Below are 24,328 nucleotides of genomic sequence, written 5' to 3'. Positions count from 1 at the left end.
CCCATCTCCCCAAGCCCCCGCCTTCCGTTTTACTCGCGCCGCCGAATACACACCGCTCCCCGCCCCCGCCTCCCATAGCTGTGTGTGTGAGGCGCGGATTGGCCGACGCCCCGGCCGCTCACCCCTCCCCCGCCAGTCAGCGTCGGCCCCGCCTCTTTCCCCACTCACCCATCTCCAGCGCAGGAAACACCCCGCTAGATCGCGGCCAGCCCGGGGCTGCCGCCGCCTTCCATTGGCCCACTGCGCTGCCCGTCCGCCGGATGCCCGCCTCTCCCGGACAGCGCGCGGCGAAGCCCGCCTCCCCGCCAGCTGATTGGGTGGCTGTGGAAGGCCCGCCGTTCTCTATTCGCTCTCCCTCCTGCCGCTCCGGCGAGTCGCCCGGCCGGCTCCCCGCTGCCCCCCCCTCGCCCCGCACGCCTCGGCGCCGGGGGCTCCGCCCGCTGCCGGCCGGGGCCCCGCCCCCGCCTCCCTCCCGGCGCGCGCCCCCGCCCTCCGCGGGGTCACGTGATGTTTTCGCCGTGGTGCCGCCGAGGCTGCCTGCGTGAGTGCGAGTAGCCGGACGCGGCGCGGCCGGCCGGAGGGCGCGGACGGGGGCGGCGGGTGGGCGCGCAGGCAGGCACCGCCCGCTCCCCATGCGCGGCCCGCCGCGGGGGGCGCTTCCCCGGTGAGGGCGGATTCTCGCTGCCCGCCCCGTACCCCTTCCCCGGTGCTCCGGACCCTGCCTGGCCCCTAAGATGGCGAGTGGGATGAATGGCCCGGGCGGCGGCGCGGCGACCGGGGGCGGCGAGGAGGAGCCGGGCGCCCGCCACACGGGAGGTGGAGCCGTCCCTCAGCAGGAGCCCGGCGTGCCCGGCGCGGCGGCGGCGGCGGCGGGCGAGGGGGAGCCGGCGACGGGCGAGGGCGGCCGCTGCCCGTCCCCTCAGCCCCACCACCTGCTGCTGATGCTGCGGCGCTCGCCCAGCGCCTCGCTCTGCCCGGCGCCGGAGGCCGCCCCCGCGGCGGGCCGCGCCGTCCCCGCGGTGGGCCGCGGCGGGCAACCCCCCCCGGCGGGCCGCGGCGTCCCCCCGCCCTCCTCCTCCTCCGCCGCCGGGGAGGACGTGAGGAAGTGCGGCTACCTGCGGAAGCAGAAGCACGGGCACAAGCGCTACTTCGTCCTGCGGGCTGAGAGCCACCTGGCCCCCGCCCGGCTGGAGTACTACGACAGCGAGAAGAAGTTCAAGAGCAGCCTGCGGGCGGCGGGGGCCGGCGGGGCCGCCTCCCTCTGCTGCCCCCCGCCCAAGCGGGTCATCCCCCTCTACCAGTGCTTCACCGTCAGCCGGCGGGCGGACGCCAAGCACAAGCACATCATCGCCTTGTACACCAAGGACGAGTACTTCGCCGTGCTGGCAGAAAACGAGGCCGAGCAGGAGGCCTGGTACCAGGCGATCAGCGAGCTCATGAGCCAGAGCAAGAGGGGCTTCCTGGAGCAGGAGGACCATGCTGATCAGCAGGTGGACGAGGACGACGAGCACTACGGGGCTGCCCTGAGGCCTGGCACCGTCTTCAAGGAGGTGTGGCAAGTCAACGTTAAGCCCAAAGGGTTGGGACAAACGAAAAACCTTACTGGAGTCTATAGGTTGTGCCTCTCCAGCAAGGCCATCCACCTCGTCAAGCTGAACTCGGAGGTGCCCTCCGTCCACTTGCAGCTGATGAATATTCGGCGCTGTGGACACTCGGAAAACTTCTTCTTCATCGAAGTGGGCAGATCTGCCTCCATTGGACCTGGAGAGCTCTGGATGCAAGTGGATGATTCGGTGGTTGCCCAGAATATGCACGAGACTTTTCTGGAGACCATGAAAGCTCTAAAGGCCTTTGCGGAGTTCAGGCCCCGAAGCAAGAGCCAGTCTTCTGGTGGTGGTAGCGGTACCAATCCTATCTCCTTCATCACCACGAGGAGGCACTTGGGCAACCTGCCCCCCAGCCAGACAGGCTTGCAGAGAAGACCGAGAACCGAGAGTGTTGCCGGAGGGACTCCTCCTACCACCAAAAGCAGCAACTCCTATCGCTTCAGAACATCCAGCGAAGGAGAAGGAACCATGACTAGACCTTTTAGGTCGGTGACGGGGAGTCTGATCCACCTCAATACTGCGAGAATGAATTTGGGCCGGCAAGAAGGGAGCGGAAGGTACGTGAGAGCCGCTTTCAGCTCGTCTTACCACACCAGGTCTGCTTCGCTGCCTGTTTCTCATTTTCCCTCCACTACAAGTCCCATCAGTGTTTCTTCCAGCAGTGGCCATGGCTCTGCTTCGGACATGCTGACCAGGCCTTCTAGCTCATCCGTTTGTGGTTCCCCAAGCGACGGGGGATTTATATCTTCTGATGAATATGGCTCCAGCCCCGGAGATTTCAGGTACTTTCGGGTCAGGAGTAACACACCGGATTCCCTGGGAAACACGCCACCTATCAGAGAGGAGAACTGTCTGAGCGAGTACATGTCCATGAGTAAGCAACAGGCAGATGATAACTCAAGAGATGATTACATGGAGGCTGAGAAGTGTCTCAGGAAAAGAACTTACTCTCTAACGAAACCAACTTCTGTAGCGATGCAGCAGAAGACGACACAAACTACGGCTTCGTTAGATGAAGACTCTGCAGGAAATCATGGACGATTACTTTACTCTGAAACACCAAAATTGAAAGATAACCATGAATTGGAGTACAACGATGGTAACCTTGATTCCATATGTAACCAAAGTAGGAGTAAAGCCAGGGATGATGGGTACATGCCAATGATGCCAGGAGTTGCATCTTCTCTATCCAGCAACAGCGATTACTTGCCAATGACTCCTAAAAGTATGTCTGTTCCAAGACAGATTAACAATCCATGGTCACCGTCTCAGGTTGACTCCAGAGGATATATGATGATGTTTCCAAAGGCTAGCTCTTCACCTGTACGAAGTCCTTTAACTGGATTTATTTCTAAAGGAAGTAATGAGAAGATCATAAACAATGAGTATATGGATATGTCACCTGGTAATTCAGCTCCAAAGCACCCCGGTGATTCGAATTACATTCACACCGCTTCTGTTTCCAAAGGTTTCAGTTCATATTTTTCTTTGCCCCGAAGCTTTAAGGCGCTGTCAGGACAAAACGGTGACCACAGTGAATATGTTCCAATGTCTTCACCTGGAAAACTCTTGTATGGTGGACCAGAAAACGCAAAAGGGGTCAACAGCGAAGTTCTGGCTAACGGCATCTCTAAATCGCCAGTGGTGAAAGGTGCAGATGAAGGACTTGTGCAGAACAGGGCTACTAGGCCCACAAGACTCCCTCTAGGTACAAGAGGGAGTAATACCATCCCAAGAATGTATGATCGTACAGTCCCACCTGAGCCAGCGAGTCCCGGTGAATACATAAATATTGATTTTAATGAAAAGGCGAGTAATACACCGTACTCCTTATCTGCAGAAGGATCGCCATCATCTCTAGGCTCAAGTAGTGACCACAGACAGTCCCCGCTTTCTGATTATATGAGTGTTGACTTGGACGTACAGTCACCAAAAGCAGCAAAGGAACTGTCCAACTCTTTAACAGATATTTCCATTTATGCAAGTTCCAGTATTCCTAGAAACCAACCAAATCCTGACTACGCTAGGCTTTCGTTTGGTACTGCTTGTGTTAGCACCGCGAGTAACAGGACTGATGACTACACGGAGATGACATTCAACATGGCAGCAACTCCACCTCGGCCCTTTGCCACCGAATCCAACAATGGTGTAAAAATTGATAGCCCTTCTTCCATAGTTAATAGACTGTGCATTGTTGATCGATATGCTGGTAGCAGTAGCTTCTCTGTTCCTAGCTCTGAACCTCCCATGGGACCGAAAGTGATTCGAGCTGATCCTCAAGGCAGGAGGAGACACAGTTCTGAGACATTCTCTTCTGCTGGGACTGTGACGACCTCTTCCTCTTTCTTTACTGATAGTAGCAAAAGACACAGCTCTGCCTCATTTGACAATGTTTGGTTAAAACCGGATGAAAACATTTCTGACGGTCAGGAAAGCAAAATGTCCAGGGATACCTCAACTGGATTTCAGAATGGCTTAAACTACATCGCTCTGAATTTACGCGATGATCCTATAAGCTGTGAGGCAAGTACTACAGCGCCAACTTGCCATCTCCAAAATGGTACTTCAGGTTTGGACAGTGGAGCTTACGTAAGCATAGATTTCAGCAGATCTGATGGTCTGAAGTGTAACGCTGCGAGAAAAGGTTTGTAAATTTAAAAGCCCTTTCCTTTCATGCTTGCTTAACTGTAGGAATTAGGTTCTCTAATTAATACTAAAAATGCGGTCTTCAGAGCGGGATAAATGTTTTTTAATAATCTTCTGTAGTATTCTGGTACGACCAGTCTCCTCGTAGTGCAGTATCCTAACTGCTGAAGGAAGACAGAAGGGGACATGGTCCTTGGCCTAAAGGATTGGTGTGACTCTCCTAGGCAGTTAGAGGTGTTACCAGACTGGCATCTGCCTCTGTTTTTTATAAAAGAATTTTGCTAATATGAACATTAATTGTATTTCATATTGTGAATTCTTGTCCTGAGGTTATGATAGCTCTTTTTTCCTTTGCTTTTGTTTTCCTCTTCTTCCCTTCTTGTAACTAGATGACTCTTCACTTTTTTTTTTTTGTGAAGTTGATATTTTGCAACTTGTGTCATGGATAGAGAAAGCTGAAAATTGCTAAATTGGGTTTAGACATCAAAATTCGGGGTTCAGATCTGTTTCTTTCAGTGAATGTAGGTGAAATGCATGTTTTATGGTTTTTTTATGTGCAAATCTGCCTGCATTTATTTAGTTGAATCTCATGCAAACAGAACTCAGGTTTTTCCTTTGAAGGTTTGGTGTAGTCCTTTTGAGCTCTGGTCTCCAAAGTATCTTCGTATCCTCCAGAGGAGACCTCTCCTGGCACCTGACCAGGGTGGTGAGGGGCTCCTGCAGCCCGTACCCTCCACCATCACCACCTTCTAGTTGTGTCCAAGGGCTTTGCTAAGCCAGAACCCTTCCCCTCCTGCACGGAGGGATCTGCCTTTGGCGTAAGCAGGTGAGGAATGCCTGTGATAGAGGAAGAGCAGGCTCTGAGGGATGTCTTCCAGGTCTGAAACTTGGGAGAGGAGGCTGCTAGCTTTCAAGTGATCAGTGGTCTGACCAAACTTAAGGTAATGCAGTTTGAGGTGTGCATAAAAAATAAGGGTGGTGGCGGTGGGGAGGAAGAATATGGGAAGAGGAGGGACGCTCTTATTCATATGTTAAGCTCTTTGCTGTCACGGTGGGAGCAAAAAGTAGTAATTAGCTGTTAGTGGTATTATGCAGGTCCACTGACTGAACGGCAGTGTTTGTGCAAGCGCTGCATTGCACTCGAACTTTGGAAGTATAATCTTTGTTTTGGTGTTAGTGACCCACTGAACTCCTTACAGTAATTCACCCACCCAGATAGAGACCTGTATGTGTTGGAAATGATGTTTTCCTCTCTTTGCAAATGTATGTGTAGTCAATAATTGATGACTACTAAGAGGAAATATTTAATCGCTGTTGGACATTGATATTTGTCTACTTCTCTGTCAACAGCGAAAGCAGTAAAGGGGCAGGCTACTGCTGGGTTTTATATTTTTAATTACAATCTTAAACGCTGGAGTGATAAGGGTTTTTTTCCTAGTTTCACTTTAAAACTAAGTGTCTAAAGGCAGAAGGTATTGCAGGAGCTTCAAACTGTGTAGCCTTTAATAGTGGAAGGTATAAGCCTGACTCAGCTCGCATGCCATTCGAAGTCTGGCAGCACTGCTTGGGGCTGCTCAGAAATGTGTGGTTTGCCTCAGTGGTTTTTTTTCCTCTGCTTTGTTTTGTTGGTTGGAATCAAATTTAGAAGACGTTGAAAGTTGCCAGTCCAAGAAGTGCTTTCTTCCAAAGTTAGTCTTTCAGCACTTCAAAGATTTGTCTGCTAAGTCAAAGGCACACTGATTGTTGTAGCCGATTTGTGAGTTTTGTTTGTTGTTTTTGAAAAAAGCACCCCCAAAGACAGCAGAATTCCTACTTGAACTTACTTCCCTCATATGACTAAAATCTGTGTTAGAAAGTAAAACTTCTTACAAAATGGAGAAGAAAAAAAACCCCAAACCCTAGATTATTTCCTTTCAGCTGTACTGTAAATATTACATTTAACAATATTTTTCAAGAGATAATGTGTTCAGAAATTGTATTTACGTTAAACATTTTGCTTACTACTGCTACAGCAAAATATCTACAGCCTTGTGCTTGGGGTTTTCCCCTTGCCTGTTAAAAGTTGCGGACGGGCAAGAGACTTAGAGCTGCTGGGTTTTGCTGTCAATTGAAGTTTTCTGGAAATGAAACATGCATTAAAATAAAGTGAAAGAAACTCTGTGCATAAAAACCTGGGCATTGGCAGGAAATTAAGCATGAGAATAATAAGAGCTTAGGTTGGTGGAGTTTTTTCCTAGTCCTAAAAGGAGAAAGAAAATTATAAAACACTGCTCCAAAACAAGGCCTAAGAGTTCTCTATAAAGACAGCATGAAATATTTCTGGTATACGGTAGGAGGGCAGGGGGGGTGTGGACATTGTTCGCTTGTAGGTGGCTCTTGGAGGGGTGAACAGATTTTGGAATAGTCCAGGCTAAAAGTAGCTTGCCAAACTTGAATACAGTGTTGTAAATTGCTGGGGTGTATCTGTTTCTTAGTAATGACTTAAAATTCTTGACTGTAAAGATAGCAGTTTTCATTCAGATACTAAATAGTGTCTCTGAGCTATAGCAAGCATGATTTTAGAAGTCCGTGTTCTTTAAGCAGTTTATTAGTTTCTACTGCCATAAAGCTTTGATTTTAGTATTTAAAAAGTTTTTCTGTAATCCAGAAAAACACTTTCACATTCAGTTTTGAGAATAAAGCTCCACTCCTAAACCTCTTATATCCTGAAGAGGTGTAGTGTGCCTATGTGTAATTGATATTTTTAATACTTTTGGAGACTTTTAGCAGAACTGAGTGCTGCCTTTTCTTTCCTTCTACATCCCACTCTTTCTGTCTCTGTGCCCGAAAAATGCTCTGTGGTTAAATCCATTCTTAAGGAAAATACTTAGCAGATGCGTTTACCCTTTACTTCCTAGAGAGGAGCCCATAGTGATCAAATTCTGTCAGGTAGAAAACTTTATCTCTTCTCACTAAACTGCAGTTTTACAGGAAGGAAAATACTTCCCCACTTCAGATTGTTTGCTTTTTTGTTTTGTTTTTGTTTGCTCAAATGGAATATTGTGTTCTGTGACTCAAGTGCCTTCTAACTGCTGAGGGTGGCAGAGTGATTTCCAATGCATCACTGCCCCCTCATTGTAATTCCCAAACTACTTCTGGTTCAGGTTCACTGATGTGAATCAAACTTTTTTTTTTTTTCTCCTTCTCCATTCATGACATGGATGGAGGAGGGGGAGGGCACTAACTTGGCTTGTTATTAAACTTTTATTTTAGGCTTAGGCAAAATTGAGCTCAGGTTTTATGTTGATAATGATGATAAAAGGAATATAAGGCTCAGATTTTTAATGCTTGATGTTTAAAGGAGGTCATTAGCAGAACAGTTTCATCATGAAATTGTTACACAATATTGAAGCAAGCGGTTTGCAGTTTTGATTACATGAATCTGAGTCATGAAATTTTGTGCTAGGAGTACAGAACACTAAAGCTACTTCAAACAGGGCTTAGCTAATGTATAGCTTGTCATTGGACCTTGTAGAAACTGAGAAGGATAATGAGAACGGGGTGGTAATAAACTGCATAATGGGTCCTGTATAATACCAGTTTCTTCAGACTTAATTAGAAATATTAAAGCTGTAAAGATACCCTGGACTCCAAAACCAAAACAGACTGTTCAGAGTAAATGTAATGTTCAGCTTAATATCAATGCACCTATTTTACACCCGCTCTTTAATCTTTTCTCTACCTGATATTCTAACACTATGCTATTATTTCAGAAGTTCTCTAAAGTGCAGGATTATAATTTAAATGTTCCTCACCTTTTTAATCTCCTCCTGTGCTAGACTGGGTGAGAGTGTTTTGTACACTTCGGGGAGCTGAGAGGAAGGAAAACAAGTACAGCTGTAAAGCAAAACTTGTGTTCCGAATTGTCCATATCCTTTATGGTAACTTGCGTAGGTCAAATGCAAAATCTTGAAGAATATAATAAACAATATAGACTTTGAGAAATTCAGAAGCTGGAAGCTTTAGCTATTACTAATATAGTAAATTACAGTTTACGGGATACCAGGCAAATAACTGCCCCTTGGGTTTCAGACTAGTGGTTTTTAAAAGTTTGCTTCAAACTGAGGCTCTTTTGTATTGGCAGAATACTTAAGGCACGGACCGGTTTAAAAATAACTTGAAGAACCCTACTGAAGCACATCCGAAAGCTGCGATGTATCCTACATCTTTGAAGTAATGCTGGGATGATAATTTTAAAAGAAAAAAGAACCCCAAAAAACCCAATCCATTTTAATCTTGCTGTAACAGATGCCAGTTTAGCAGTCTTGAGTGACTTACAGCTATGCTTAAAAATACCCAGAGTGACTTTCTCAAGTAGTATATGAGCTGCTGAAGGCAGAACAGATTTTTGCCATGTAGCGTGGGAGTGAGCTAATTATGACATATTTGACCAAGAATCAGTTGGGTTTTACTTGTGCTTGGGTGAGAAAATCTGAGGCAAGAATGTTCCCCTTAATGCTTACTTATAGTCAGTGTTGAAATACTTTTGGAAATCAGCTTCCCAGACTTGCAGTCCGCGGTTGCACCTGGGGTGACACGTGTCTCTCTTGGATGTCTAAAAACTTTCTGCTCGTAGCTGTCTTGTAGGCTAAAGCATCGCCGCAGGACGTGGGGAGTTCTGGGAGCAATCCAGAACTGATTCAAATCTTAAATGTATTATTACCCTTCTAGTTTTCTCTCTAAAACTTCACGTTTTCCCTCCTTGCTGATGGTCTGAGGCCCCTTGTTCCCCTGTCGCGGGGGGCGGCAGGTTGGAGTAGTAGAAGGTGTGCAGTGCTTGTTCAGTCCTTCCAGTGGCTGGTTTTTTGGGTTTTTTCTATGTCCAGTGGTGTGTTAGCAGTAAGTAGAGTTTGGTTTTTTCCTCTCTGCATGTGCTGCCTTTTTTTTAATGAAAGGATCTTTAATAAGTTTTCTTCATATTGATTGCTGGGAGGGAGGGTTTATACCTTGAGGTTTTGGATGGTACTAAAAAGAGCTTATAGTACCGTGTTGTGCCTTGGTGTGTGTTTGTGTGCTGTTTGTGGATCTGTGGTGCTCCCGAAAACACGCTGAATAGTGTCCAGTATGCTGATTGCGCTAACAACTTTGTTTTTCTGATCCGAAGCAGGAAACAAACTCTACAATTTTAAGTACTGTTGTGATCAAATGTGGCATTCTTCAACTTAAAGGAAAATGGAGTGATAAAACTGAAAGGCAGGTGAGAGAGTGTCAAGCTTTCTGGAGCCCAGGAATGTATTACTACTTTTGTTTTGTCCTAAAAATGTAGCATTATCTTATTACTCATCCTTAAATAGTATGTAATAACTTGGGTGGAGAGCTGTCCTATGCCCTCCCCCCCCCCCCCAAATTTGCTGTTTGACTTTTTTTTTTTCCGTGTGTAGCTTTTGCATATTTACAACCATTCAGTGATCAAGTTGCACTGTTGTCTTACAGGTTAAAGCAATGACTAGGGGAAAAGGAAAAAGTATGTTCTAGTTTTAATCACGTCCTGCATCTCTGTAAAGGTCACTCAGCTCAGGGAGGGTTACGCTTTAGGTGAGAACCTTGATCAATAGGGATTTGTGACATACTTGAGGGCAGTGGGAAGACAAAGGTAAATTAGCCTGACTCATCAAAGGTGTTGCTCAGTATCTTATCTAAATGATCTTGAACATGTAAGTGTTTGGATTTGTGGAGATTTTGCTTCAGGTGTAGCATTACCCCAAGAGCAGCAGTGTAGTAGACTGTTAGCAAGAATTTGCTGTCCTGCTCAAGTCATGAGTTGTATCTTAAGGGGCAAAGGTTGCTTATTTCAAAACATTATTTTTCTGTTAATTTAGCAAAGTGGTTGGATGCTAACAATTCAGACTCTGTGTGAGTATACGTGTGTTGCGTGGCAGTGATTTGTGAGTTAAGTGTAAGGTCTAATCTTTTTTAATCTTCCGAGAAGAAGGGGCTTTTGAAAGAGGTGGCTTATACTGAAATGAATACAGTTAAGATTTGGCTGTAATTTCAAGGTGATGATACGATTTAATGTGACTCAAGAAAATTGAAAACTTTTAAATTACTTCTAAAAGGTGAATAGTGCTTGTGTTCACTATATAGCATATGTATATTATGAACTTATATAAATATCAGATTGAATTATTTAGGGCATAAAATAGGTAAGAATAGTGTTTACTTTTTGCTAGGGCAGGAAAGGCTCATGAATATGCTACCTACTTGGAGAAAGTTTTCCCTTTTAGTACAACAGGATTCTGTGGAATGACTGAGGATATCAAAATGCTTTTTTTTTTTCCTGAAAATCACAGGAAATAATACCAAAAGGTGTGCAAGCAACCTGGTAAAATTTGCTTCTATCTTTACTGAGGCACTGATGAATGATATCCCCCTTCCGCAGGGAATAGTGCCATTCTGTTCCCATGCTCATGCCAAGCCAGCCTGCTTTATTGTTTATGACTCTTGCTGAACAGCTGAATTTGCAGAGTAACTTTTTCTGATGCTGGATAGCCTGAGCCTGAATTATTTTTTGGGAACTCTTGCTTCTTTTCACACAGATCTCTTAAGCTACCAGGAGTTTGGAGAGTTCTTAGTGGTAGTGCAGCAGATGCATCATTAGATAAATGAGAACATGTTGTATAGTAGACCAAGAAAAACTATTAATTCGAGCCATGCGATACCTTATTTGCATGAAAACCCTGTTTAAAGTACTGACAGGCATTGGAATGTTTGTGACTTTTGTAGCACCTTATCGACAATTGAGCTAAAATGGCCAAGACAAACCAAATAGTACGGGAAGGCTTCTCCTCAGGTCTGGGTGCTTTTGGTTTCCTGGTCTAACTAACCAGAGTCTGTTTTAGGCAGGTTCTTCAGCGCAGGTTGGATGCAGGTAAAACTTCATCTGTGGGTCTAAACCAATAAAGTTTCTGGAGTCAAAACCGACATAGGTTTGCTGTATGGATTTCTTTTTTTTGTATTTTAAGTTAATCTGTTAGAAAAATATGTAAGCTGTTGGGGTTTTCAGTACTAACATCCACTATTGAGTTCAAACTTTCAGAATATTTGCTTTTTGTTATGTGAGACACTTTGGGAGGTATTTGTCATCTATATTTAACTGTGGTGTTTTCGTAGGGTGGGTGGGGTTTTTGTTTGTATTTAGAACAAGATGTTTTTAAATTGCAGATTGTGGTGAACAAGAAATCAGTTAGAAACAAGTTGAAAAAGTGAAGAGATTTGATCTTGAGGTCCTTCAGACAATATTACGACAGTGAGTCTGTTAATGAAAGCTTGCAGCTCCTGACGTGATCTCTACTCATTGTAGAACCTGAACAGGTAGGCAAGACGGAGGTCCCCTGTCCCATGCCACAAATGTAAATGTGTTGATCCCTGTCCTATGGAGCTTACAATTTAAAAGATGAAACTAGAGATGGATGAAACTTAATGCGCTGGGGTGGAGAGCAAGATAAAGATCAAGGCTGCTACCATTGGCAGAGTGAAGATAAGAGTCAACTTGCAGAGAGATAAAAGCTGCCTGAGAGCAGTTGCGAGAGAGGAAGCTGGTAGAGACGCTTGGAAGGGTACGCACACGTCAGGGAGCGATGGAAGGTAGCAAGCTATAAATACAGCGGTTGTAATGGTTTAAATGACTTGAAAAGGATGAGGTAAATGTCAGAACACTGGCCAGGATATTAATCTTGGTAAGAGGAATGTGGGCCAACATGTATCTCCGAGTTAGGAGCATGTCCCAATGTTTACTTCTCCCTTTTAGATCTGGAATGTGATGGGTTTATTTCCTCTTTTTCCCTTTTTCCTTTCTGTAAGTTAGTTTTCCTGCAGCCGTGTGACTGATAGATTTGGTGCGAGCGGGGGTGCAGGGATGCGTACCAGAGCACAGGGTCACCCTGCGCAGCATCCCTAGGCAGTTAATGTCGCGTGGACCCACGTCCTCTGTTCTTTGTGAGACTTTGCTCCAGAAGCAGCCAGGGTGATGGAGCTGCCTTGGCATTGCTACTGCTTCCTTCTTGGCTTTTCAGGTGGCATCTCTGGGCTTCAGGCAATCTTCTAGCATTGAGGAGGAGGCAGCAGCCTGGCTTCGGAGGATTCGTAACCAGTGTGTCGGAGCATTTGGAGTCCAGCTCAAAACTGGGAGGTCTGGATGGCACCTGCTCATCACTGCGGTGCTTTCAGCTGCTTCAGAGCAGCCTGCGGAAGCTGGAGTGCAAGGTGAAGGCTTTGACAGGAGAAAGTTATTTTATTTCTGTGTTGGTAGATCAGGTTGAACGGACACTGTAGTGGCTGTGGGTGAGTCTGGAAATGGTGGCAGCAGTGAGGCTTGATTCACTGTTGAGGGTATAGGTGATTGAAATATTAATAGTGACATGCTCCACAAGGTAAACACTAAACAAGAGTTGCACGATGTTAATTAAAACTCGTCTGTGCGTAGACACAGTTTAACTGTCCTTTGTGAGCTCCTGGAAGCTGAAGGCCCTATCCTTGGCTCTTGTGCGTATACTGTGATTTGAGCAGACCGTGCTTCGCAGATGCAATGCAGTCTGAACCTTTCTTCTTCCTCGCCTGCATAAGCCAGGGTTTGGGGAATCCTAATGTTAATGCAGACTCAATAATGTGGTAATTAGAAAATGTAAAAAATTGCGTGCCCCTGCTGTGTGGTGGTGGTAGATAGTGGCTGATAGCGAAGATGTTTTATTTTTGTGCAGGCTCACATGGGGAAAAGGTATGGCTGAGGAGGGTGTAAGTGTTTGGGTATGTGGCCTTGTAGTAACTTTTTGCCTTTGACAGTCATTTATGGCAGTAGAGTTGAAAGGAAAAGGTAGTGCTGAATGCTTTCAAATGGTGATGGCTACAGCGTTTAGGAGGAGCAAAGGCATGAATTAGGTGAAACTTTCTGTAGAAAGGAAGTACCGGGAAAGGTGATTTGAAGGGCGGGGAGCTGTTTGGTTAGTCATGAGTGACACTGTCCTTTCTCTTAGTTGTGTTCATAAGAATAGTTTTGCTCACTCAAACTGAAGACAACACCCAGCAGAGGAAGAGCAGGGCAGGTGTGTATAACACCTCCCCACAAACTTACACCCAGCTTCTGATTTATTTATTCCCTCCTTTCCCCCCTCCCCCAGGCTGAGGGATTTCCTGATCCTGATGTAGTTTGCCTGTTTTATAATCCTTTATGGATCTTTTTTCAAGTAGTTTTCCAATCTCTTTGGTCCTGTGTAAACTCCCTGTATCGGGAGCAGCCTGCAGTCAGTACAGGCTGCGTGCAGACCTCTCTCTCTCTGTTCTGGACCTGGCTCCGTAGTGACTTTGTTTGGCAGCCCCTAGTTTGTGCGTCGGAAGAGATAACGAACCCGCTTTTCTCTCCATGCCATTTAGGATTGTGTAGATGCCGTATCCTCCGCTGCTGTACGCTTAGCCAGTGTGCCGTCAGCGGCTTCCTGTACCGCACACAGCGGAGACCTGTGGTATAATTATTTTTTTTAATTTCCTGATACATCCTAATATTTCTCTGCAGGCCAAAGGGTCCTCATTACCTGGCTGTTCCTCACTGGGAAGCTGTTTCATGCCTTTCATGAGTTTTTCTGCACTACTCTGAAACTCTTCCAGTTATTCCAAGTCTTTTTTGAATGAGGGAATCAGAGCTGCGCGTGCTGCTCAGCACCGGTATTTGGCGTGGCTGTTTCCTTTCCTGTTCGTTTCCTAACAGGTCTTAGCATCCAGTTTGCAGCAAGAGCACAAGCTGGAAATATATTCCTCCCTGTTGGCACTTCAAGGCTCCTAACCTTTGTCACGAGAGCAGAGGGAACTGTAGCAGGTGGTATTGTCAGAAGCCATGCAAACAAGATAATTTTTTTTTTTTTGCTAAAATTTACCTATGTTTCGGAGGTCAGTCGTAGTCTTACACACTTGCCATGAGAGTGCTTTTGAAAAAGCAGAACTTTTTTTCATTCTTCTGCAACATGAAAATCTGAAATGTTGAACTTCAATGTGTGGAGAGAAGTTAATTTTTAGTATCGTCTTGCTATTTGCAATAGAAGCGTAGTTAAAAAAAACAACCAAAAACCACACCACACACAAAACCCAACAAAACAAACCACCAAAAAAACCGCAAAAAACCCCCCCCAACAACTTCTTGTCAAGCTGTCCGGTGCATGTGAGTTGGTGTTAGGGCCCTGCCAAAACTGCACGTGAGTTTCCTAATTCTAGGAATAGTATCAGTAAAAGAGATGAAATCAGGGAATGTGTATACAGCCTTCCTAGAAACAACACTACCGTTTATTGAAACGGAAAAGCCACTGTTGCAAAAGATGAGGCATTTCTGCAAAGGGAATAAAAATGATCTTAAAGCATGGGAGAGGGTTTTTAACTCCTGAAATTTCTAAGCACTAAAAATAGCGGAACTATGTTTGGAATGAACAATTCTGGATAAAGATTATTGGTAAAAGTAACTTTGTCTTCTAAATTTTAGAAATACAGCTTGGGGAGGAATGTAATTTACTGGGATGTGTTGTTACCAGTCACTGGGTTTAAATAGTTTATCCAATGATAAGTGGGGCATCTGACAGCTTTCTTTTAAAACAAATTTTGCTTTTTTTTCCGCTTGCGGGAAATCAGTAGAATTGTAGGTACAAAATCTATTCATTAGATCAATTTGAGCGTCATTGGTTTGTTGAATGAAGAAAGTATGTGAAATAGGTGTTTAATGGTAAGCATATAGTTGAACACATTTCCCAAATCAGGATGTTTTTCTGCGTCAGGGCCGTGTTTGGGTTACCCAGGTACAGTAACTGCGAATGCAACGGCCACAGTAAACGTGTCGGGCTTTCTGATTTGTACTTGTAGACTTGGTGTCTGCGTGTGCAAATTAAGAAGGAATTCTGCTTTTCTCAAATAACAGTGCTTGCCTCTAGCAAGGTCTAAAGCTATGCCATTAAAATAAGAACTCGAAGAAATAGGACAATGACATAGGATAGTATCTATGTATTTGGTAAGATTTGGGGCAAAAAAAAAAAAAGTCTCACTGATTTGTGAAGAATGTATTTGGGCAAATTACCTCCCTCCCCCTAACCTGCATGCCGTATGGAAAGCTTGAAATGAAATATATCGCAGTGCTCCTGCCCTGTCCCAGTGGCGTGAACAAAATGCTTTTGGACGTGCGCATTGTGTCCCGAGGTTGTGCTGGGATTTGGTGCTTTCCTGAAAAACAGGAATATTGTGTGGCCATGTGCGCAAGAAAGTCTAGGGCTGTTCTGCTGCTTTTGATCTGCGTTAAGTCAGATTAATTCCGATTTCCCCCTAACCTGAAGTTCAGGAAATGGAGAACTTCAGTAGTGTTCTCCAGAAAGCATTAAGCTGTCTTAGTCTTTGACATGGAGATTTTAATCATTTAATTATCTTAAATTAATATCTTCTGTAAGCAAAGCTTTTATCCTTTTAGGAATCAGTTGCAGAATTATGTCAGTAAAAGCCTTTCCTGTAAAAACAGATATTATTTAGGGTGGATTTCTTTGAGAGAATTAGGATATGTCTGCTATGTTCTTAAAATCTCTTGGTTTGTTTCAAAGTGGCCTGACTTGTAGGACCGTAATAATTCAGATGCAGGAAATGAAGTGTAAATTGGATATATTCTCATCTGATACATTTTCAAATGGAACACACTGGGTTTACAATCTAATGAATTAAGACTAATCTAATTCTTTGTCCCTAATTTTTATGAAACTCTAGGTTATTTTTGTGGAGAAAACTTGCAGAGCATTCTCAGCGTATTCCTTAATTTTAGACAAAACATTTTTAAGCAATGGCATACTGCCATCCCATTTTAAATATCTGCCCTCTTAGTTTCTCTTTACCCTTGTGATCTTTTTCCTCTGATTGTTCCTCAGAAAGATTCGGACAGCTGTGTGTAGTTTTATAATCCAATCCCATCTTAAACTGATGAATTTAAATAGAATGAAGATAACATTGTTTTAATTTTCTAAACTTTGTTTATATATTTTGAGAAGTGATCTGTGAAAATGTTTGGATGCTTTGTGGACTCATTTTCCATATTAAATGTTCATAGGAACTTGAATTTGTATTCTCAGTATTTTGAAGCAGTAGAGCTCAATTTTGAACAAAACTGAAGCTTTTGTGCAGAATCTGGTAACGGAGCTGAAGTTTGAATAAACAGGGAAACCCAGAGCAGGGTGCCATGAAAACTACTTAGAATAGTGTATTTCTAGGCTGCTTCAGAAGTGCAGAGGGGTTTTTTTGAGTTCAGGTTTTGGCTGCATGTTTTGTTGTAATGATCAGTTATCAGACTTTTTTTTTGGTAGCCTGAGCAGATTTTCTTGGAAGAGCTCGTGACAATCCAGGAACAGCCCTGTGTTTATGCTGCAACTGAGAGTTACCTTCAAACTTGTCTGTCTGCTCAGGCTACTGAGTTCTATTTGGTGGCATTTATGTTTCGAGAACTCCAAGGGACTGATGGGCTTTGTGAGCATCTTTCCTCGTTTCCCAGCTAGTTCACATCTCGTAATTTGTTTTCCTTTTAGAAGAGCTGGTTCATCCATTTCTCTGACAGCTTCCTTGACTGCTCAGGGTTGAGTCGAATACATTTATATGGTATCTGTAATGAAATGCTAATTGGTTTTTATTGTTGATCAGCAATTCTTCTATTTGTACTATTAACAGAAAATTGTTGGCTGATGAATCTTAGATTATGAAGGCTGAAATAAGATCATGGAGCTTGACAGAAGCTGTGCTGGTTTCTGAGCACTTCATGTCCTCCATTAGTTTACCTTCACCTACTGGTGGTCAAAAGATGGAAGAAGATGAGGCACGGGAGAAGAGCCACCAAGAAGCTTAATGCGTGGGGGTATTTAAAAGACGCGTAGATGTGGAGCTTAGGGACGTGGTTTACTGGGGGACTTGGCAGCGCTAGGGTAACGGTTGGACTTGATGTTCTTAAAGGTCTTTTCCAACCAAAATGATTCTATACTTATATATATATATCAATTATATCTCTGTGTGTGTGTGTATATATATATATAAATGCTTGATGCTTTTATCCCAAAAAAGAGCTGATGACTCAGGGCATCAGCCAGCTGCACTGCTTCAACTGCAATATTGAAATTACCAGCTTTAACAAGGGGATTAGAGAAGTGGTGACAACCAGTAACTCCAGGTCTGAAAGACTCAGGGCTTTATGAGACTCTTACCAGCTTGTAGGTAATGTTTACCTGAAACTCCTTTATGTTTGTTTATAGTTCCCGCAATTCTGTTTTAGTTTAAAAATGAAGAGGAAGCATGCTGAATTACAGTTTATAATCATGGGGAGAAGGGGGGGGACACAAATTAATGAGATCTTGTTTAACAAGCAGAGAATTTGGGGAAGGGGGGATGCTGCAGGGAGGTCCTGAGCTTGCCTTTACGCTGGTGTAAAACTGCATTTGAGCCAGGACATGCAGGGAATTTGTAAGCTGTAGTGAAGCTTAGCTGAGGATACTTTTCTGGTTTCTTATAAATTAATCCATGTTAGTCTGGGCTCTGATTAGAGTGACCTGGTGAGCTTGCCGTAGAATTGGTTATCATGCTGCCTTCAGAGTTATGCCAGGCTTGTTCAAAGAATCACACTTGTGAGTTAAGCAGGGGTTTTCTTTTTGCTCTTAAGCTCTTCCCTTTCCCCTCCAAGTATCTTAAATGTAATTTGGCAAAAGTTTGTGAAAGTTTCCAAAAGGTTTTATGTATAAATACTGAGTTCTGCTGCATGGGATTGTCTGATTCAAACTGGGCCTTTCCTTTTCAAAACGTTTTGGGGATATGCTTGGTGAGATTAGACTAACTTGTCCAGCAGCTTTCAGGTGTGCCTGGTGTGTTAGGCGTGGAGGAAAAATGTCCTGACAAAAGCAGAGACAGTTTTTGAAGTTCCTTTTATGTAAGCTCATAGGTCCACAGCAGGGAGAGGGTGGGGGGGATGCTGGTAGATGTTAATTTTTACTGAATATAAGTTTAATATAGAAGCTTGAACTGTTTTAATGTTTGACTTGCATGCATCATTGAGGTGTGATTCATTGCAAGCTGTGGTGTGTGTTTTCATCCTTTGGTCCTACAACGAAATAATATTTTTCTAAAGAGGAAAACTATTTCAAAAATAATAGCTCCACTTGGCTTTTGTGAAAACAAAGCCATCCCTAACCACATCACGCTCTGTGTGTAACAAGCAATAGCTTTTTGTAGTGTTCTTATGATGTCTGTGAAATAATACAAATGGAGAGACTAGAGTTGCGGGTGTATCTTGGCTGTCTCTTCCTTGAATTGTGGAAAACCAAGTTACTGTATTTTTGAAATCGCTATGTATTTGAAAAATGAGACTCAGCAACCCAGACCTTGGTGTGGGTTGTATGGGGATAAAAGGGAGTTTTCTCTGAAGTGGAAGGACCCCTCAGTACTTCTGCGCTGCTTCCAGCCCTGCTGTGGTCTTCGCTTCTCTGTCTCCCAAGCAGTGGGCAGCCTTTGCCGAGAGCTGGGGCTGTCCCGGCTGCGGCGGTAGGGGCAAGGCTGCTCATCTGAGCTTTGTTCTTCTCTTTTTCTTTCTTCCTTTTTCTTTTGAAGGGATGGTATTTTTAGCTGGACGGAAATCAGAACTTCTTTAACTTTGGGTGGAGTTTGTGTGTGCATACTTGATGATTGGTTATGTAAGTAAACATACAGGTTTGCGTTGTTATACATAACGCTTGTTCTTTGGATGGTCACGTTTCCTTCAGCATATTCCCGCGGTAGAGGCAGTGAAGCACTATGCTTTCTTTAGCAAAGAGATTGAACTGATTTCCTTGTGACCCTGCAGAAGATCACAGGCAGGATTAAGCTCCAGAAACCCCTTCTTTTTGTTCCAGCGGCCCACGCTGCCATTGTCGTGCTTTGTAATGAAGTCTTACCCGTCCTGTAGTTCTCAACGGCAGCGAGCTCTCAGAGCAGTGAGAGAGCTTGTACTGTGGCTTCAAGGGGAAAAAGTAGACTGCGTTTCTGTATCTGATGTTTTCTGGAGGCTAAACCTCATACGCTAGCTGTTGTTTCTCAGTGAGAGCAACCTGCTGTTTCCTTCTTCCCTGTAATGCCAGGAAACGGCTCCCGCAGTCATGTGCCTCAAACCTTGAAGAGAAGGGGACCAAAGCCATCTGATGGGCAGAGGACGCTGCCCTTGGGACAAACCTGTTGGAAGAGGACAGTCTGTCAGGACTGGGAGACAGAGTAACCCCAGGATCTGGCTGATGGTCCCCCTCCAGACTGAAAATTAGCGTTCACACTGGCTCTCTTGGGAGCAGAAGGGGTTTTGTAGCGGGCCGAAAAGTGACTTTTCGTACGTTCCTCAATTTGTGTTCACGCCGCTGCAGGAGGTGTTTGCATCCCTTTCACCAGTTTGTTCCGTGTCAGGAACCTTTTGAGTCACTCTCACCTTGGCATGTGTGTGGTTACTTGCAGAGCTGGGTTCTGCTTTGAGGTTCATCCTCTCCTATTCCCACTTCTGCCTTGTCACCCAACTGTATTTTCCTGTGAGACAAGATTGTATTTTTTCCCCCTCATTTTACCGAGCGCTTTGTATTTTGCCTTTTCCAGTCACTTTGAAGCCACTGGTTTTTGCTGACAGCAGTGAGGGTGGCCATCTGCCGTAGCTACGTGCTTTTGTACCATGCATTGTCTTTTAGTGAGACTTTCTTAAAAAAGGGAAAAACTATACTCTGAGGTGTTTCTTATTATAACTGAATTAAGCTTTTTCCTGAAAAGACGAGGACAGGGCACGCAGCTATCACGACTTGCCACTCCTCGTTTGGAGCTGGAGTTGCAGGGAGTGTTTATAGTGCAGTTCTGTACCTGCTGTGAATGGGAGTGTTCGCCACAACCTTAATTACACCTGGGTGAACAGAACTGCTCTACGCTCACGCTGCACTGTGTACTTACTAATAGCCTCTGCTATGCGCATCGCCCGTCGCGTTGAGGGGATCGAGATCTTGTTAAATTAATTATTGATAGTGAAATAGGTGATGGGTAGCCGTACGCTTTGGTCCTTCCCACAGCGCGTGGGTAGCGCGGTGCTGGCTGCCGCCCGAGCTCCTGTCCAGTGCGCACGTGTCAGCTCTGTGGCCGTAGCGGCTCTTTGGTCGGTCCTTCCGACTTCATAGTTCTTCAGGATTTCTGACTATGGTACCATCCAGTAGTGCCCCCCTCCCTCTGAGAGAGACCTGTTCTGCACTCAGCAGCTGTCACTTCTGCAGTGGATAAGCTCCATGTATTCTCCTTGCTAGAAAACATTTTTTTCCAATATAACTTGCATTTAAAATGTCACTGACTTTTTTTTTTTTCTTCCCCCCCTCTCCTTTCTAGACTGACTGCATTGCCATGGAAACCATTGTTGGAAGAGAAGACTTTTCTGCTGGTAACTCCAGAAACTGTGTGGTGCTTTTGGAAGCAAAGCTCAGCTCCAGCCGGCTACTTTCATTTCCACCAGCACGGACATAGACACACATCCTTTTAATTAATTTTTTCATAGACATCAGCTCTCTACAGTCGAATTAATTTGAATTGAGATTTTTTTTTTTCATAGCTGTGCTTTGGTGATGGAATTTGGTCTTTCATGTCATATCTATTTGGTGGGAGGCAGTGTGAATGCTGATAGGAGATCCCTGTATGCCCCTTTCCTCCCCCTGCCTCCCCCATTAAATTTTTTTTTTTAATTTATATTCTGAGAAGTTAAAGCTGGTTTCTGATTGTCTGTTTAACATGGGGTTTGCTTCTCTGGTACATTAACAAGTGGTTAGCTTAAAACATGTATTGTTGAGAAATATTTTGGCAGTTCAGGATTTTTTTTCAGGTGGCTGGGCGGAAGGAGGGAGGGAGAGGGGCACATTAGCTCCGGGGGTGAACCCATGGGACTGAACAGGTCTGGGAAGGAGAGACCTCTTCTGCCCCTTGGTTGGTTGGTTGGTTTTTTTTTTTTTAAAGGTTTTGCTTTTTTTGGTACAAGAGGTATTTCTTGATAATAGGCTAGGATATTTTAAATCAATTGTCTGTCAGAGCTTAAACAATTTATTTTTTTGCTCAGAATTTTGGTATGTACAAAGTAGGATTAATGGGCTGGTTGTCTTGTAGATTGTTTTTGTTCTTACCCTCAAGATACTCATTTATAAATACGAATTGTGTAAAATGAGGTTTTTGTTCATGCATTCAAATGGAGAACTGCAGAGTCGTATCCAGCGTTTGTGACTTCTGCATTATATTTGTCAGCTGTAGCTTTTTAAAGGGAAACCACCCTAATTGATCTTACCTTCAACCAAAGCCCCATTTTTAATTTGGGACTATTTTTGTTCTTTCTTCCTGGCATAATGGGGAAAAAAGTAAACTGTTGGCTCATCAATTGTCTTTATCCCACTTACAGAAATGGGAACAATGACTATTTGCCACTTTGAAAACAAGCCCTGATTTTTCTACAATTTAAGTGCTTCACTCTTGTACTGAATTTTGTTTTGGTTGAAATGAATTTAGGTTTTTAACACTGCTATGAACTTAAAGAGCATGACACTAGTCGTTGGTACATGCAATGTATAATAAAAGGCACTGACGATTAATAAAGGGTTTAGAAGTGGTACACATCCTCATGCTGTACTGCACCACACAGCTGGTAATCCTCTACATTGTATATTGTACAACTGATTTGTCAGGCTGCCTCACCTCTAACATACAACCTTTCAATTGCTAGTACAGTTTGTATAACAAATAAGACACTGTCAACTTTGATTGTTTGGTGATGTGTACCCAAATCTATTTTTGAGTAGTATTAAAATGTACATGTCACTAAAATATGAAGACTTTTTTTTTTTTTGGAAACATGGTACCAATCAGTTTATGCAGTGTCTAGTGACAGGACAAAACTGTTGCTACAGGGTTTAAAAGCACAGATCTGTTTTTGATTCTGGAAGATAAGTTTAAGTTGGGTACAGTTACTTGTTGCTGCTAAACATACACTAATTAAAAATACGACCACTCTTACAGACCATGATACTGTCTTGCCATATAGCTCGTTTGGTCTCGTAAATTAATAATGCAATATGTAGACAGCTTTTTTAAAGCTTTACATCTTTTCTAAGAAATCAAAATTTGGATGATGATAGTTCTAAACATTTAATGTGAAAGGAAAAGGTTGTTTTGAAGAAATTTGTTACATACTTATTTCATATTAGATCCCTGAGGCTGCCATTGTACAATATACAGCACTGATTTAATAAATGCTGAATAAATAAGTAAATGGGTAACCTCAAGTATAGTGGTACAAATACTAATAGGTACAGCATAATAAATATGCAATCTTTTTGAATCTCTTAGTTTACAGCAACTAATTTATTCAGTATTGTGCTGGGAGAACATTTTCAGATGATGTAAAACATATCACTATATATACTATCTTCCAGCTACCCGTTTATGCTGCTGTATAGTACAAAAATACCAATGATAGAACAATGTTTGTCCTGTAAATTTAATTTGATATTGGACAGTTATTGTCTGTACAAACTAAAACATATATGGTTGAAACTGTTCATTATATTTGCTATTTCTGCTTCACAGATCTGTTTTAAAGTTGAGCTGATTGATCTGGCTTTGTCTTCCATTGTAAATATTGTTATGTTGTTTTCTTTGTAAAACACATCGCGTTTGCGGTTTTGGGAGACTGGCTTGAAGCTCTGTATAGTGTTTATATTTATCTGACTTGGCTTTCCATAGAGCTACTTGCAGTAAATACGTGTTCATGTAGCACCGTGTCTGGGTTTTATTTTTTTAAACAAACTTTTAGGGTGTTTTTTCTGTCAGAAGTGCAGTTCTTCCTGCTGTGGCTGCTTTCTTCTTAAAGTGGTTTTGTTACCCTGTGTCCCTGAAGATTTGGAGAAGCTTTTAGCGTATTTCAGGGGAGCGATTCCTAGCCTGTACAATTTTCTTTGCCAGTTAGTGTAAAAGGTAACAACAGCAGAACACCCAGAAGTTTTCTTTGTTGTAGATTTGTAGTGCTGGTAAACAACAGAGTTTCTGAATAAAAATAATAGTGCCTGATACTTTGTTTTTCTGCCTCAAATGCAGAAGACTGGCAATTTGTTGTTCATAATTTTGTCCATGACTCTGTGTGAAAGTTTCATGATTAAAAAGTACTAGTCCTGGAAGGAATACGTAGCAGTGTGGTATCAAATAGGTTCCTGTCTTTAGGGTAGAAGGGAACAAGTATGGCTCGCTGTTGTAAGATTTGTAGTAATACTTTGGTTTGATAGGTGTTAAATAAGGTGTTGGTATGTAAAACCAAAACCCATATAGGTATCTCATAATTTCAGGTAATGTACCCACTTGTAAAAACAACTGAACTTAGCTTGGAAAATACCAACAAAATGTGCCTTTTCAAATTCCTTACTGACATGAAGGACATGTTTCTATCCATAGATGTTAGTGTATATGATCTCCATAAATGTGGGTGATTGATTACTGTGAAATGGCTTGGATTAGACTTTTCATTCTTTAAAAAAATACCTGCTATAATTCTTACCCTGTTACTCAGAATAGTGCACTAAAACAACTTGCTATAAAAGTCAAGGTTGCTGTAAGAATAGGGTTTGCCTCAAATAAACCAGCCCCCTTACTTGGCCTCATTTTATAGCATGTAGCCTGTGTTGGGAAGGAAAAAGAAAACAGTACTTCTCATACATGGCAGAAACAAAAACAGCCCTACGAGCAGTAAACAAATAGGGAGAATTGTCCAAACACTGTCAAGACTGTTGCAGCAGCCTCACAATAACCGCTTTAAAAGCCCTTTGACTGAATGTCTCTGTGGCTCTGAAATGTGCTGACTGCTTGAGGGGTTTTTTTGGGGGTGGGGGGGAAACATAGTTTTGCACTAATTTTTCAACCCCCTTTGAGTGAATCATTGACAGAACTCTCTTGTTTCTGAAGCATGGTGAAAGCCCTCAATTAAAACCAGAAGGCAAGTTAGACTTCCTATCTGAATTTGAAGACAGGCATTAGAATACATATTAAAA

General features: G+C 43.5%; 1 protein-coding gene across 2 annotated transcripts; it reads left to right on the top strand.

The window, feature by feature from the left end:
• Positions 1–547: 547 nt before the first annotated feature.
• On the top strand, positions 548–23,063 carry IRS4 (insulin receptor substrate 4). Of its 2 annotated transcripts, XR_012837307.1 has the most exons (5): positions 548–4,251; positions 9,400–9,489; positions 11,454–11,603; positions 12,305–12,494; positions 20,643–23,063. XR_012837307.1 is itself a non-coding variant. In XM_010302433.2 (2 exons), the coding sequence occupies exons 1-2, from the start codon at positions 735–737 to the stop codon at positions 20,645–20,647; spliced, it is 3,522 nt and encodes a 1,173-aa protein (XP_010300735.2). In that variant the 5' UTR covers positions 548–734; the 3' UTR covers positions 20,648–23,063. The 2 variants fall into 2 exon arrangements, 1 of the variants encoding a protein (XP_010300735.2); XM_010302433.2 differs by lacking the exons at positions 9,400–9,489; positions 11,454–11,603; positions 12,305–12,494.
• Positions 23,064–24,328: the final 1,265 nt, after the last annotated feature.

Source organism: Balearica regulorum, chromosome 11, assembly GCF_011004875.1.
Source record: "Balearica regulorum gibbericeps isolate bBalReg1 chromosome 11, bBalReg1.pri, whole genome shotgun sequence".
NCBI classification, from domain to species: Eukaryota; Metazoa; Chordata; class Aves; order Gruiformes; family Gruidae; genus Balearica; species Balearica regulorum.
This window is presented reverse-complemented; position numbering and strand designations above follow the sequence as displayed.

Coding starts and splice junctions, on each gene's coding strand:
- IRS4 (XM_010302433.2), top strand. CDS start 735: ATGGCGAGTGGGATGAATGGCCCGGGCGGCGGCGCGGCGACCGGGGGC.